This window comes from Brienomyrus brachyistius, chromosome 18 (assembly GCF_023856365.1).
Source record: "Brienomyrus brachyistius isolate T26 chromosome 18, BBRACH_0.4, whole genome shotgun sequence".
NCBI classification, from domain to species: Eukaryota; Metazoa; Chordata; class Actinopteri; order Osteoglossiformes; family Mormyridae; genus Brienomyrus; species Brienomyrus brachyistius.
Genome location: NC_064550.1, coordinates 7,270,130 through 7,285,922, shown reverse-complemented (window position 1 = coordinate 7,285,922; position 15,793 = coordinate 7,270,130). Strand labels below are relative to the sequence as shown.

The 15,793-nt window shown below is 42.0% G+C and overlaps 1 protein-coding gene across 1 annotated transcript in view; it reads left to right on the top strand.

Annotated features, from left to right (window-relative positions):
* The first annotated feature begins 9,403 nt into the window (after positions 1 to 9,403).
* LOC125712914 (vascular endothelial growth factor receptor kdr-like) overlaps positions 9,404 to 15,793 on the top strand; it is a 44,262-nt gene continuing 37,872 nt past the window's right edge. Inside the window, exon 1 of the mRNA XM_048983490.1 lies at positions 9,404 to 9,932. Within this exon, the coding sequence (XP_048839447.1) occupies positions 9,881 to 9,932 (52 nt within the window). The 5' untranslated portion in view covers positions 9,404 to 9,880. The remainder of the gene's footprint in view (positions 9,933 to 15,793) is intronic.

Here is a 15,793-nt window from a genome sequence, read left to right as displayed (position 1 = left end):
TGTAATACTTCATTCAAGCAGATTCCCTTCTATCACTCGAGGGAAGAATCTGAGTGAAAAAGCAGGAATGCATGAGATATGGTTAAACTGTTATATCTTTCACTGAGAATGTCTTTCAGACTAATAGTTTTAGCAGAAAACTCACATCACAGCCCTACGATGGGTTGGTGCCCCATCCTGGGTTATTCCCTGTCCTCTGGGATAGACTCCAGGTTCCTGCGACCCTGATAGGACAAGCGGATACAGAAAATGGACGCATGGATGGATGGAAAGTACAGTGTTTCAATGAGGAAGAGATATATTTTCCTTTTGTTAGAATAGAATAGAATAAACCTTTATTATCCCACGAATGAGAAATGAGAAATTTAGGTGTTACAGAGCTCTTGCACAAAACGTAATATAGAACAATAGGAGCAGGTAGATACACAAAGATATAAATACAAATGTACAAAAGTTTTGGAAATAAATAAAGATGTACAGAGATATGTACAAAATGTACAGAGATATGTACACAAGTGCGGGGGTGGGGTGGGGTGTAACGGTAAGCAGTGAGATTTTCGGTGCCAACAAGGGGAAATTCAGTTTTATAAAAATCTGTGACGACAAGAAAAATAACTTTAAATGCCAAAAGTCTCCTAATTTTGTTTGGTTTCTTATGGTTAAGGTTAGGGCTGGGTAGAGATTAAGTTTGTCATTGTTGGGAATAGAGTTTTCCCCATAAAAGTGAACGGACGGTCCCCGCAAAGATATGAATACAAGTGTGTGTTTAATAATCTTGGAGTCTTTTCTCCAGTTTTCTATACGTGCGCCTCTGTGTGTTCATGAGTGTGATGTGCATTACACTGCAATGTGCTTTTATCTGCCGTCTTTAGAAATATCAATGACCCAGCTGCAGTGAATCATAGGACTCGGGGTGCAATATCCTGCTGCTTGAGTGCATCCCTGAGGGGCTCATGTACCTCTTCCTGAGTCTATATAAAGGAACTATATTAAGGAACTATATTAAGGGGATTTTAAAATGATGTAAAGTCAGAGAAGTTTCAAAATCTACGATAGCATGTGGTTTATTCTCCCCGCCGATTCACTTTGAATAGACATGAATGCATGGGTGTGTTAACCGCAAGTCAGAGAAATTTCCTAAAACCTACATTCTGTTTGTGCGTGTTTTGTGCAGCAAATATCCTAGCTAGGTGTTGCGGAATGGCAAGGCGCAGGTGGAAGACACTGAGCTCAAACAAAATAAACCACACTACAAAACCAAAGAGGATCACAAGGGATTGGAAATAAATATGAAACAACTAGGACTAAACTAAATCATGGGATGAACACAACTGAAGAATTAAGAGAACACAAGGAGCAGGACTAGGCAAAAAAAAACACACATTTCTGAACACTGACATACAACTACAATGAACCATCAAAGAAGAGAAACAGAACAGGCACAGCTAACAAGACACAACGCAGGAGAGGTGAAAATTGTAACCAACTAACCAATCACAAGGACTCAGGGCAAACAAAGCAGTAAAACAGCACTAGAGACTAGAGAAAGTTAACAAAAAACGAAGGGTTAACTAAAACCAAGCAAACTGAGCAAATGGGGGACAAGGAACCAACTGAAATAAACCCCGAAAACAGAAAGGCACTGATAACCAATAACAAACACTAGGGAAAGCCGAAAGCCAAACAAAACAGGCTTTGCTCTCAAAAGAGTTTAACAGTCTGAACCACGTGCGTAACCCAGTAAGCTACGCGGCAGCCCAAGGAACAGGGGGAACGCGGTAGGGCTGAGGGGCTACAAGATGGAGGAGGGAGAAGGATAGCCGGCCACCTGCTGGTCAAAATAGAACATGTATGACAGGGTCGCATGGGCGCCAAGCCTGACACCAGACTTCTGGATAGCTAACATTAGCACAGACACTCTAAACAAGATGGAGGTGCAAGACTGTCTCTCTTCTGAAGAGGTAGGTGGAGGCTGTTGGCCTTATGCCAGTGGTGTTTTCACGTCTTTTTTTGGCTTGTCATTCTTTCACTCTTAAAGAATATAAAGCTTTGTTCTATAAAGCATTGTGAAGCTTTCCATGGAAAATTTCAGACTTAACACAGCATCATCGATTTAGTTCAATGCAGGGAACGATTATGTATACATGGGACCCTACTCTCGGTGCAACGTTGGAACAGCCTGGCTGTGCCGTTTGCAGGACAGACAGATCTCTCCCCAGGCTGTTTTGTGGGAAAATATATTGGTTAGTAACTTTGTGAGCTTGTTGCTGTCCACTCTGAATATAATTATATTCATTGCGATCACCATGTGAACCAGATGGTCTCCAGATCACCCAAAACCTGAATTCTTTAAAAAGTCTTTATTCAAATGTACATCTTAAATATGGACAGCTGTGAATTAGTCACTTAGGAAAAGACATAATGCAATCTTTTAGGCCTTGCTGAATATTCATTCAAACTGCTGTTTTTACCTTACCTTCCAGTTACTGACCAGAATCTAACACAGGGAGGGTGGACCATGGGTGGGAGAACTAAGACAGATACTAAACACTAGGAAAATCATAATCTCAAACTATAAACACTAAGGACAACAAAAGTCAAACAAGAGACCAAAAGCAGGTGAGACTGGATTTAAGTAGAGTTCAAACTCAGGACCAGTGGGTTCTTCATCTCAGAGCCACATGCTCAGACCCTGAGCTATGCGGCAGTCCAGGACCAGGGAGAGACACACAAGGGTAAAGGATGAGGGTGGGATGGCCAGCAACACCTACTGGCCAAACAGGGAAGTGACATAAATGGCAGGATAAAACAAGCGCCACCCTGACACATTGGCTGCAATAGCCTTTACCTTTTCCCTACATATGCACTGCACATGACGTGGAAGCAGTTGAGAGAAGCCATCAGTGCTTCTGTGTCGTGGTGTAAGATAGGGGAGGGCATATTTTTGACTGGGGAAGGAGAAAGGTCACGGGAAAAGCCCCTTTCAACACCTGTAATTGCTTATTATTAAATGTATCAGTTCAATTGTTAGTTTGTCCTTTGTTGAAGCCTCAATGACTGAGTCCCTGTTCCATGCCAAATGAATCTCTTCACATACTTCATACATTTCATTTTCACTTTGTATTGTGTAGTGAAGCTGCAGAACCCATTTTTATCCTGCAAATACAAACCAACCCACATCCCCACGTGCGTCCTTAGTCAATATATTTTTAGTGTACAGCTCATATATAAAAAAAAAACGTACCTAGCAAAGTGGAAACACTAAGTTTGTTTTGTTCATTACATCTGTGGTCCATAAGCACGTTTGTAAAACACGAAAGGTCATGGATGTTTGGGGAGGAGAGGTGGGCGGACAAATATTTTATCTATAATTATATAAATTATAGATAAAAAGAAAGAAAATGGGAGCAATGGGGCCAGACTAGGAGCAATGGGCCCAAACTGGGAGCAATGGGGCCAAACTGCGTGGGTTTGTGATTCGGTCATTTACGTTAATGCCAGTGAATCTCCTGGTCCTTCCTCCAAAAATTGTCTTGTGGGTCTCGCAACGAAGAACCAGATTTCTTGTAACCTTATAATCACATTGTGGAATAATCATTTATGTTCCCTGAAATTGCTAAAAATACTCATCTCATTAATTCCACGACACATAATAAATTATTGCAGCAGGCATATGGAATTTTCTGTGTATTAATCGTCAGTGAAAACATGACATGTAATGCCTTAATTGAACACAAGAGGGTATCTGACTTACGTTGTAGATTTGCATGTGAGGCTTATCCAGTAAAATTCACTGAGTGGACTGGAAGCAAGCTTTCTGAAGATAGTTCTGATACCTTTAAGAACGAAGTTCCTCCCAGTCTTGTACTTAGATGGATCTTTGACTTTTATCTCTAACAAATTATTTTGAGCATACTGTACATGCACCATATTTGTTTGGGTGTTGTATTGCATTATTATTAGGACCAAAGTACGCTGTTACTCAAGAGTTTTGCAAAGCATTTTTTTAAGTCTAGCATCGCTTCTGTGAACAACATAGCAGTTATACCCACAAATCATAGAAGACTAACAGTTTGACCCCATTTTAGTTTAAGCCTATGGATTTTCAATAGGGAATGATTTAATTTACAACAGTTTGCACAAATACCACTAACTACATCAGGGGAACGGAGTGACTATTCAGCTGATAAACCTGATTTGGCTTAGAGCTTTTCACAAGTTTCAAGATCTGCATTGAAGCCATCTTTTGAAAGTGGCCTCTTTTAGCTGAGGATCAGACCAGAATCCTTCATTTCCTACAGGTTCCGATGTGTAACCATGATTCCATGTTGCGGCTCAGACTGTGGAAAGGATTCTAGAATTTACTGGAAACAGCATCGTGAACTTTCTTGATATCATGTTCCCTCCATTCTTTTCAACTGTCAGATTAATTTAGTTTATTACTTTATTCTGCTTCTAAATTTTTTTCATTCTAAAAATTATTAGATTTTAAAATGTGGTTCACTATATTCAGAAAATAGTATATAACATTTATCTCACAATTGTAAATGTACACAGTAATCTTTGTTCAGTCTGTAGAAAATTAAAAATAACTGACAGTAGCTGGGCCCCGAGTAACACTGAAATGACACAAATAACATTTTTTTTTGTCTTTAATTGGACACACAATTCAGGGTTTTTTAACGCAAAACTGAAACAGATTTTTTTTTTATTTTCAGAATATATCACACACCTATATGTGTTAAATATCCACGTGTGATTATTGTAATGCACACAAAAAAGCTACCTGCAATTCCATCGATGTAACTTTTAAGCTTTACTTTGAGTAGTAATACAAACATGGTAATTCTATATTGTGAAGCAGCATCTTGACCCTAATCTCCCCTGGGTCCTTGGCGAATGGTCACTCTACTTCCACTCTACTCCTAGCGTCGTTGTCTTTGATCATAGTGCTTCTGAGAATATAACCTTTCCTGCTTTGTAAGCAGTTTCCACTCATGTACATTGTAAGTTCTATCTTGTTCTCAGCTAATGATTTGGTTCCATGGTTAGACACTATTATCTCTAAATTAGCCAATAGATCTGAAATACACAACTGCAAAAGGGAAAACGCTAAATCAGACACTCAGTCTTCCAGAGATTTTCTCATTAAGATGTATCCTTAAGTTGAAATGTTATTTGTTAAAAAACTCAGACAATATAATCTGTCCATGTACGGATCCTTTCACCCATCCATTTTTCTTTGTTAAAGTGCTTATGTGGTATAGGAGCCGACTCTGCGACAGGCGGAGCTATCCATTTGTGTTATGTACAGCGGGGCATAATTTTTCATGACCTGTAAAGATTTGTACCTCTCCAGCTGTTTCATTACTACATTCTTTATCGGTATTCCACATTTTCTGTTCCAACATTTAACAGAGAACTTTAACTGGATCAGTTTTCCCCATTAATTCCGCTGAATATTTTGCCAGAACAATTCAAAACGGGTTTCCTAAAGGGTGCAACAATAGACCCCCTCCTTGAACCAGCAACCTTCAGCGTAATCTTTACGTCTCCTGCTTCCTTATTTACCCCTTCGGTGTTGTTCTGTCCTGATAGTGCGTATTCTTTTGAAGTCAATCCTCCTTTCAGGATTTCATCTTGACCTGAATGTGTTGAGCGCATAGATAGCCCCCTGCTAGGAAGAGTACATTTTTTGCACAATTCACTTTGGTGGGAAGGCCAAATCTTTAACAGATGTAGTTGTTTTATGGACGTAATGTGACGATATACGAAGACATGACTTAAAAGGGAATGCCTTAGAAATTCAGCTGTTTCATGTTTTGTTTTTCATATTAGCTGTTCTAAAAATACGCAACAGATTGTGTTTATTTTACTTTCATTTTCAAAAGTAATATAATTACTCCTCTTATTATACTCATATTTCTAGTGTATCCAGTGTTTAGAAGTTTCACACAATTCACAAATTTACCGCCAGTTAGACTCCTGCCGATCACAGCTACAGTAGTCCAGCAATAATTAGGGGCTTGAGTAAGCAGTCACCAAACCAGGGACAAAGAAGCGTGATAGAGGTAACATCTTTGATCAGTGTTTCCCAGCCCATTTTGGGTGATCCCCAATCCCCCGTGTTTACAAAAAATGTTGACCGTCTAACAGCAAGCTAGGAGGGAGCAAAAATGATGGACTATCTGGCAAGGAGCTGGTAGGGAGCAAAAACGTGGCCCAGGACAAAAAGCAGCCAGTGCTCACTGAAACAGTCAAGGAGCGCGAATATGCCTGGCTAGCTAAGTCATATGCCACAGGATTGAAACTGAAAATAAACAGCATATTCTGAGAGTTGAAAATATCAGTAAACATTGATTAATAATGTATTTGAAGATTCCCTTCTCATTTAGATGAGATGGGAAAGGTGCCAACTGGGTGTCTACCCAGTGACAGGGATGCATTTAAGAAGATGTGGAATATATTAAAATGCTCCTAACCAGGGGTATAGCTATTGAGTAGGCGGGGGAGGGGGGGCCATGTGTCTCCTAATTTTTAATTTGGATTCATTCACACGCCACCAATAAGCAGACCTTTGTATTTAAATTATTAAGTTGTGTCCCCCTCCCAATATCAAACCGTTTCCTAACTTCAAGAATCAAAGATTAAATTCATGTTAATTATGTGACTCCATGCTCTACATTCTGTGTTATCGCATTCCCACCAGCAGGGAGTCAGTGCGCAAAGTGGCGTGGGAGGGGCACCCATATCCTGGCAGATTCGGGGGCCCGGCACTTCACAGGGACCCTTGAATACGTAAAATGATATGCAATATTGCCCGGGGTGGTCCAAGGTGAGAGAATGTCACTTGGTACAGCCCCGAGGGGACGTAACGAATCGGTGGACATAACGAATCGGTGGACATAACGAATCGGTGGACATAACGGATCGGTGGATGTAACGAATCGTGGACGTAACGAATCGGTTGACGTAACGGATCGGTGGACATAACGGATCGGTGGACATAACGAATCGGTGGACATAACGGATCGGTGGATGTAACGAATCTGTGGACATAACGGATCGGTGGACATAACGGATCGGTGGATGTAACGAATCGGTGGATGTAACGAATCGGTGGACATAACGGATCGGTGGACATAACGAATCGGTGGACATAACGAATCGGTGGACATAACGGATCGGTGGACGTAACGAATCGGTGGACATAACGAATCGGTGGACGTAACGAATCGGTGGACATAACGGATCGGTGGATGTAACGAATCGGTGGACATAACGGATCGGTGGACATAACGGATCGGTGGACATGGTGATTCAGTGGAGGTCACAGACATTGTCTATACTCAAAGTCCTTATTAAATCTGGGGATGAGCAAACAGCAGAGGCAGGATATTTAAATACGTCTTTCCAGACTGTGAAGCTGATGTTACTAAATATAAGAGGCTGAAGGCAAACAGCCACCCATGCAGCGTGTCACACTGGGTCCAGGGGGGACGCTGGGTCATTGTGGCAGACATGAAAAGCTACACACCATATCCTGTTTTCAAATTTAGCATACACCCAGTAAATATTTGTCCCAGGTCTTTACAAAGATTTCTGCATTCAGGTTCTGTGTTAGTTATTATATGAAGGTGACATTTTGGGGTACAGGAATTCTTAATTTAGCAGGACTCAATTGAAATTCAGCTCAGGTGCATCCCATTTCTATTGATCAATTTTTTCAAAATCATCTTAGTTAATTCAGGTGATTGGCCATAACCTGAAAAGGTGCACGGCTGTGAAAGTAATGGCCGAGAGTTATCAATGTACTTCAGCGGGAAAACCAAGCCAGGAGGTCAAAAAGAATTGCATGCAGAGCTCAGAGACTGGATTGTGCTAAGGCAAAGATTTGGGGACGGCTGCGAAAAACTTTTGCAGCATTAAATTATCCAAAGAGCACAGCGGCCTTCATAATTCTTAAATGGAAGTTTGGAAGAGCCAAGAGTTGGCTGTCCAGCCAAATCGAGGAGTTAGCAGGGGGACCATGGTAGGAGAGGTGACCAAGAACCTAACAGTGACTCTGGCTGATCTGAAGAAATGCTGTGTGGAGATGGGGACCCCTCCAAAAGGACAGCCATCACTGCAGCATGCCACTGATCTGAGCTCAGTAAAAGCCTCAATAAAAGACAGATGAAAGCTCATGTGGAGTTTGTTTAAAGCCTCCTAAAGGACTCTCAGGATATGAGAAATAAGATTCTCAGGTCTGATGAAACCAAGATTGAAATGTCTGGATTCAATTCTGAGCATCGGGTCTGAAGGAAATCAGCTGCCGCTCATCACCTGCGCGATACCATCCCAGCGGTGAAGCATGGGGGTGACAGCATCATGCTGGGGGGGGGGGGTGTTTGTCAGTGGCAGGGATTGAGAGACAAGTTAGGGTCGAGGGAACATTGAAGAGAACAAAGTGCAGAGATATTCTTCATGAAAATCTGTTCCAGAACACTCTGGTCCTCAGACGGGGCTGAAGATTTACCTTCCAACAGGACAATGGCCCTAAGCTGAAAGCACAACACTGCAGGAGTGGCTTATGACTACTCTGTGAATGTCACAGTGTGGCCCAGCCAGATCCCAGAACCCAATCAAACATCTCCAGAGAGACGTAACGCTAGCTGTCCACCAGGCACCATCCAACCTGACGAAGCTGGATCTCCAGAGAAGGTATGGCAGAAAATCCCCAAATTTAGACACAGAAATCTTGTCACATCATTCCCAAGAAAGCTCAAAGCTGTAATCGCTTCAGCTAAGTTCTGAGCCATGGGTCCGAATACTTACATCAATGTAATATTACTTTTTATTTTGCAAGAATTTTTAAAATACCATGTTTGCTTTATTATTATGAAGTCCTGAGTGTAGATTTATGAGGAAAAAAAACAAATTAAATGAGTTTAGCATAAAACCACAGCGCTGCAAAATCTGAAAAAAGTGAAGAAGTGTGAAATCTTTCTGAATGCGTTGTAAATGTAATATAATGAAAGAAGTGAAGTGTGAAAGTTTTCTGAATGCGCTGTAAATGTAATATAATATAACGCTTATTTGTATCTTATCCGAATGAATGTATATTGTTATTTATATTATTGAAACTTTCAAAAATAAAGATCAACGAAAAACAAATAGAATAAAAAAATTCTGATTTAGTAGAATATTTTACTAAAAAAAAAGAAAAAGCTTTATTAAGCTTTATTTTTTTTCTTGACACAAATACCGTAAAATAATCTTTCGCTAATGGAATATCTGTCTCCTCTTCTTTCTTGGGACATTCGGCGTCGTTGGGGGGGGGGGAGTCCTTCGCAGCAAGACGGGAGGGGGGCGGCCAGTCACACGCTCGCTTTCCATCTCCAGTGACGTTGCTCCTTCCTCTGTTTCACTATAAAGGAACGCTTGGCCAAAGAAAGACCTCAAACCTGCAAATGAGATAAAATGAAAGGCACTGTCAGACAAATTAATACTTAATTACAGTAAAATAGTGGTAACCCTTTATATTTTTCACAGTTTTTATGGTCTCACATCCTTTTCAAGTTCTGCGATACTTTTCAAAGCGGCTCGTTAGGAGGAATTACTGACAACTTCGCACCTGCTTTAGGGAACGTTATTTTATCTGTCGTATTTAAAAATGTATCAGACGTGGAGTCGCTGACACCAAAGAACTTGGTCAGACAAGACTTTGAACTTCATTCGGGACATTTATAACAGACCTGGCAATAAACTGGGTTTTACAGCGACAGTATTTTGGATATCTTGTGCATCTCACCAGCGGGTATATAACTCTAAGTAAAACCTACGTACTGGTGGCCGACTGACTGAATCATAAGAGGACTCTTTGAGGAATCACGCCGTGATGGAGAGCGCCTTCAGCGCAGTGTTTTTTGCTCTTGTTTTCTGCGCAGAAGGTGAGTCGATTCTTACATTAATAGAATGGCATTAATATTTTTCGTAGCATATTATGAAATGACATGAAATGCAGATGTCCACATAGGGGACATGCAGCTAATTCCCTTTTTTTAAAAAAAAAATTAAATGTGCTATATTACAGTTTCTAAGCAGAAACAATTCGGTACATAACCCTTTCGAGTTGCGTGGTTTAATGATTAATTGTGTTGCATACTCAGTAATATACTGTTTGGTTTGAGAACATTATTTAATTCAGCGTAAAATGCGTCATGGATTTCATCGAAGCAGTTGATATCCACGAGGAGATGTACTTGTGGGCTTTGGTGACATGTAGCCTATGAGCTGCCCCTACAGGTGGGGCCCCTATGCTGGCATCCCTTCCACTCCCTGTAGTCCCTGTTGCGTCCGCAAGAGAGACTGTGCGTCCATTCAAACAGAGTGACAAAATGCGCTTTAACCTCTTATGTAATTGTAGCACTGACAGCTGGTGCTGGTCCTGGTCCTGACTTGTAGGTCGGTCGATCTGGATCATTAAAACCGTCCGTCAAGACATAAACAACGGAACAACAGTGGGACGTAAAGTTCCGTAACTTTCGCATAATTCATGTTTAGTTCCCCATTACTGTACGGCAAACAGTCCGGAAACGATCTGATAATGAAGGACATTCTTCATTACGTGAAAAATCAGCAATCGTGCTGATTTATGTATTTTAAATACAGATTTAAAAGTGAAAATCAGAAAAATATGGCATGTGCTCAAGCGCACCCCCTTAAGATCGCACCTAGCTGATGCGCAGCACAAACGCGGATATTCCTCTGTCCAAATAAACAGTAGCTGATATACATTCTTAACAAAGGAAGCACAAGACTGTCCGTTTCTATTTTAGCTTTCGTGCTTTGTCTGTGGCCTTTCCAAGTTGATTTCCTCCTCTGGAGCATGTGGTGCTCCTGCGTGGGAAAGAAACAAGAAGGAAACGGGCGGCAGGACAGGAGGCTCCCTGGGATTGTTCTGGCCGGCGAAGGTCACGGAAGCGGGAGACGCTACCTGAGGAGAAATTCCTGCCCTGCGAACCTAATAATCCTAATCAGCCTTGTCTCCAAACTCGACGTCTTAAGACAATGGTGGAAGTAAAATAAGCCAATTGTGTAGAGCTCATCCGGTGTTTTTTTATGCGGCAGCTTTTGGATGTGAAACAATCCGGGTTAAGACTTTTAAGACTAACAACTATCAGAGAGATTCAGAGACAAAGCGAAACAAAATGTAATCATCCATTTTAAATATTAATCCACTTGGTTTTATATTAGTTGAAAGACGAAAAAACCTGACCCCATTACCGTTATGGATAATACTCAACTAAAAAGTACAAATGCATATTGTTCATTAAGCAGGCTCCATTTACTTACCCATTTTTTACACTTATTTTATGCTAACATAATTTTACTCAGGATTATATTTACTAAATTATTCTTTTATGGATCCATAATTACACAAGGGGTATTGAAGGCCATTTACATTTTGGGAAGAAATATATGCAAGAACTGCAATATCACTAGTGATTTGCTGCACCTAGGTATTATAATTGGCTCTATAATATTTATTAATATTTATTGGCAAATGTATATTTTTTAATGTCAGCGAAATATTGTTCTTTTATAAATTATTATGTAAACAGCAACAACTGATTTTATTCTGGGAATCTGGCAAAAGGCAAGGTGTTTGCTAAACATTCAGTTGTGGACCTGGGTAAGTCCTATAGGAGAACTTGCCAATGTAACTCGGAGTGAACTCTGTCACCTGAGTTACTTCGATTAAATATTAAGGAGCTGAATTGAAATACAAGGAATTATACTCTGACAAATATTTCTGCCTAGAATCTGGACAGCATGGTTATAAAAGCAACCGTGCCTGCAGAAATGTATCCAAAACATTCCATAATGGCTCAGACCGGACAGCACGTTTTTGTAGGCTTGGTTAAATCTTTTCTTTGGCCCAAGTTCTGAGCACTTAAGGAAACTAGCCATCTGTTCTGTGTACCTCAAACATGCAAGCACAGTGTTTGAGATCATCACAAGCAGAGGACAGGTGACATCTACTTGGACATCCTGCCGCACGCTGGGCAGAGCGACGTGCACATCTACACCTTTTGGGGGCGCATGGCGAGGTGGGATAGGAGTGGTGTTTGTTCAGATGCAGAAAGGGCAAGAGGGACTGAGAGGGAGGGGGGAAAAGACGGCAGGGGGCAGTAATCAGTCACACGATAACAGGCCAGGCAGGGAGGAACGTAATCTGGTGCACAGTGATAACCCCAGTCATAGTGCATAGTGATGTGAGACTCTCCTGCATTTACCCTCTAAGGGAACCTGTCACTGACATCACAGGACTCTCACCTGTGTTTGCCACTGCTGATGTTTTATTCGTTTTCTGTGCCAAGAATCTTTCAGTAGAGAGCACTGCATGCTGGGTAATAGTATAAGAAGAGGGCGTTCCAGCTGACTGTCAGAGTTGTATGTCCATTCCCCCGTGGGCTCCATTTCATCAGACTTTTCCAGACAGTTTTAAGCAGAAATGAATACTGAAGCTGTACGTCAGCACTAAGTTCACCCTTCGTAATTTTACTCCCAGTTTGGCAGTTTGTAAGGTTATTTTTCTGGATTGGTAGGTGGTGGGATTAGTTGACGAAGTCCCCTGCCAAGGCCAGCGCTACGCCTACCTCGCCTTGTCTGGCTCTCTACATCTTGACCTTTCTCATTCCATTTCCTCTCCTCACTCCTAGAGGCTACAGGCTAGCTGGCTGAACCCAGGTGAACCCTGTTTCATAAAAACACACTTTGCAAGATTTTCACATTTCCCTCAAATGCAGCGAGTGAATGGCGAAGGTAGTAGGGATTTCCCTTCTGCACCCCAGAGACATGCAGTTAGTCTAAATCAGGAGGCCCCAACTATTTTTCCCTGAGGGCCACATTCCATCAGCGACAAAAAGCCAAGGTCCTCTACATTCGATAAAAAAATGCTGAACGAGGGTGGGGTGAGGGGGTGTCCCTCATCGATAAAATTCGCCGTGCCGGGGGCTGAGGGGAGGGGGATCGATCACGCGGTCCGGAATTAATTGTATTTTGCTGACCACTGGTCTAATTGGACATTTCATATCATTCCACCAGTAGGCAGTAGTGTTGTCAATAGTATGGAATGTAGCGAAAGTAAACCTTGCATAATTGTGTAGCAGAGTCTGAAGGCATTCGGATTTCTCGTGGCACCGCTGTTGTTTTTCCTGGGTCCTTTTGACTTTTCCTTCAGGCCATTGCTTCACCTCATGACGTTCTCCTTCGAGGTCAAGGAAAAATGGCCAGGAGAAGGACACGGGGCGTAGTATCCGACCGGAGATCCCCTGTGTGCAACTGCCCTCAGGCTTAGGTGCGCGCATTGGCAGCATGCGAGCCTCAGTGCTCAGAGCGCAGGCTATAGAGTCGATACCGAGAATCGATACCGTGCTCAGTGTCCAGTGAACAACATCGGTGCTCAGTGTCCAGCTGATGCTGAACTTTGGGAACGGAATGTACCTTACGTGAATAATCAGGGAGTCATCGGTGACTTACTCTAACAGCTTGTTGTCTTTCTTTTCTTTCATTGTTAACTCTTCTGATGGCTGGGGGGGGGAAGGCTGTGGGTAAAGAGGACGATGGTCTGGCTCATATAAAATAATGACCACAAGTGCTAATGTGTGACTCGCGATGACTCAGGGTGTAAGATTGTGTTACTGCGAGCTCCTGGAAGAGGAATGGTACTGTCTGCCTCTAACAGGGCAGTGGGGTGGATATTGTATTAAACGAGTCAGTGTGGCAGCTTATCGCGCTTTGTGCTGACCAAGGTTTTATTGCACAGTGACGTCCGTGTCAACCTGCTTGGTGCGTCTTAGCTTTTGACAGGCCCGCAGAGCTCTTTGTGATCTCACAGCTGCTGTCTTCCTTTCATGGGGACACTTTGTGTGTAATAGGCTACTAATTTAAATTACATCGTAAACGCGGATGTCTGTTTTTGATGGGCTAAGAATCTAGCTGGAATTTGGGGACAGCCACTGACAATGACAGACCACCTAGTGTCTTCCCAGCCACAGGGTGGTTTATAAGCACAGATTTTTTTTTGAAAAGAAAGACTGTGTGCGTTTACGCTATTGGTGCAAAAATCAGTGTGACCGAGAATTATTTTGAATTAAAATAGCCAGACAGCTTTTTCTTTAGCTGCTTTTGCATTCTGTCTGTTTTCCCAGAAATCTGTGCCCAAGCATCAAAGTTCAAACAAAAACACCAAGCTGTCCATATACGGCTTTACTATGACAGTGTTTTCCATAAAGGGTCCTTTTGTTCTTCTAGACGAGACTTGTTGTTTTTTTTTAACCAAATTTCCAAATTTATGCTAGAAGAACTGGGCCTCTAATGAGAGAAAGACGAGCCCTGCAGCCCTGTGAGGTATGCGGTGCCTTTGGGTCGCAATGTCTCACGGACAGTGGGAGGATTAGCAGTTTTAGGTGGATTAGAAAGTGAACTTTCATTACTGGCTCGTGAGCTTGGTGGCATACCTTACATATCACTGAGGCGCCCGCCTCTCCTGTCCACAGCCTCCTAACAGAAGGCCAGGCAGGATCTTTCTGAGGGTCAGCGGCAAGTCGGACGTTCTCAAGCTTTCTGTTTAATAGGAGAGCCCACAGCTCATGAAGGAGCTCGACAGGTTGCGACTGGGCCAGATTTAATGGCAGTTTAATAAATTTAATAAAGATTAAAAGTAGCCTGTGAGGGTGCTGGGGGTGACCTCTTGTCTTTGATCCATTTCACTGAGCCTTATGATGGCTGCAAAAGAAAACGGGAATTACGGGAGTCAGCTCCCCTTAGATCTAGGTACAGTGTCTGCAGTCTCTGTTTTCTGCTGGCTTGGATGAGGAGTGTCTGTTTTTTGCGTTTACCTGCCAGAAGTCAGCCTGTGGAGGTGAAGGTTAGGGGACAGCTGTGGAAGCTAAACGCGGAGCGCCGCCGCGTGACAGTGCCCTGGGTGCTCAGGGGGCTCGGCTCCGGCCTAAGCGGCTGTAACACTAACCAAGTTCAGGACTTCTTCCTTCTGCGGCAAAGACAACTACTATGAGCAGAATGTAGGATGTTGGCGAAGTGATCGTTTATGGTCAGAGATAGATAGATAGATAGATAGATAGATAGATAGATAGATAGATAGATAGATAGATAGATAGATAGATAGATAGATAGATAGATAGATAGATAGATAGATACATACATACATACATACATACATACATACATACATACTTACTTAGTTTTTTTTATTAGTCCCTAAAGAAATTTAGGAAATAATGGACTAAATGAGTTTTGGGAATTTATCTTCAATTGGGATTGGGGAGGCACAGGAGGCATGAGGAGTGTGCGCTCAGCCTGCAGGGTGGCGCTGTGGCACAGTGTGAACCGTGTCAGTGGCAGCAACAGCATGAGTTCGTGTGGAAATATCTGCCATTATGTGTTTATATGTGTAGCAGTCGGGACCATAAATCCAGCAAAAACATTTGGGGGCTTTTACCTGATTCTCAAAAAAATCTAATATTCTAAATTCTCACTATTAGCTAGTCAGTATAAAACAGAATGGTGAAACACGAGTAAGTTGTTTACATCAACACATCACAAAGTTTCATTCTCTTTAAAGGTATACGGGTATACTTTGCATTTCAGTATTATATGATATTCCAGACAATTAATACTATTGCACATTTTGTATATCCATTCCTGAGCACTGCTGCCCAGTGACCTTCAGCAATTAAGCCCAGAGGTAATTGCTTTCACCTGAGTCCCTATCATTCTGTGCTTC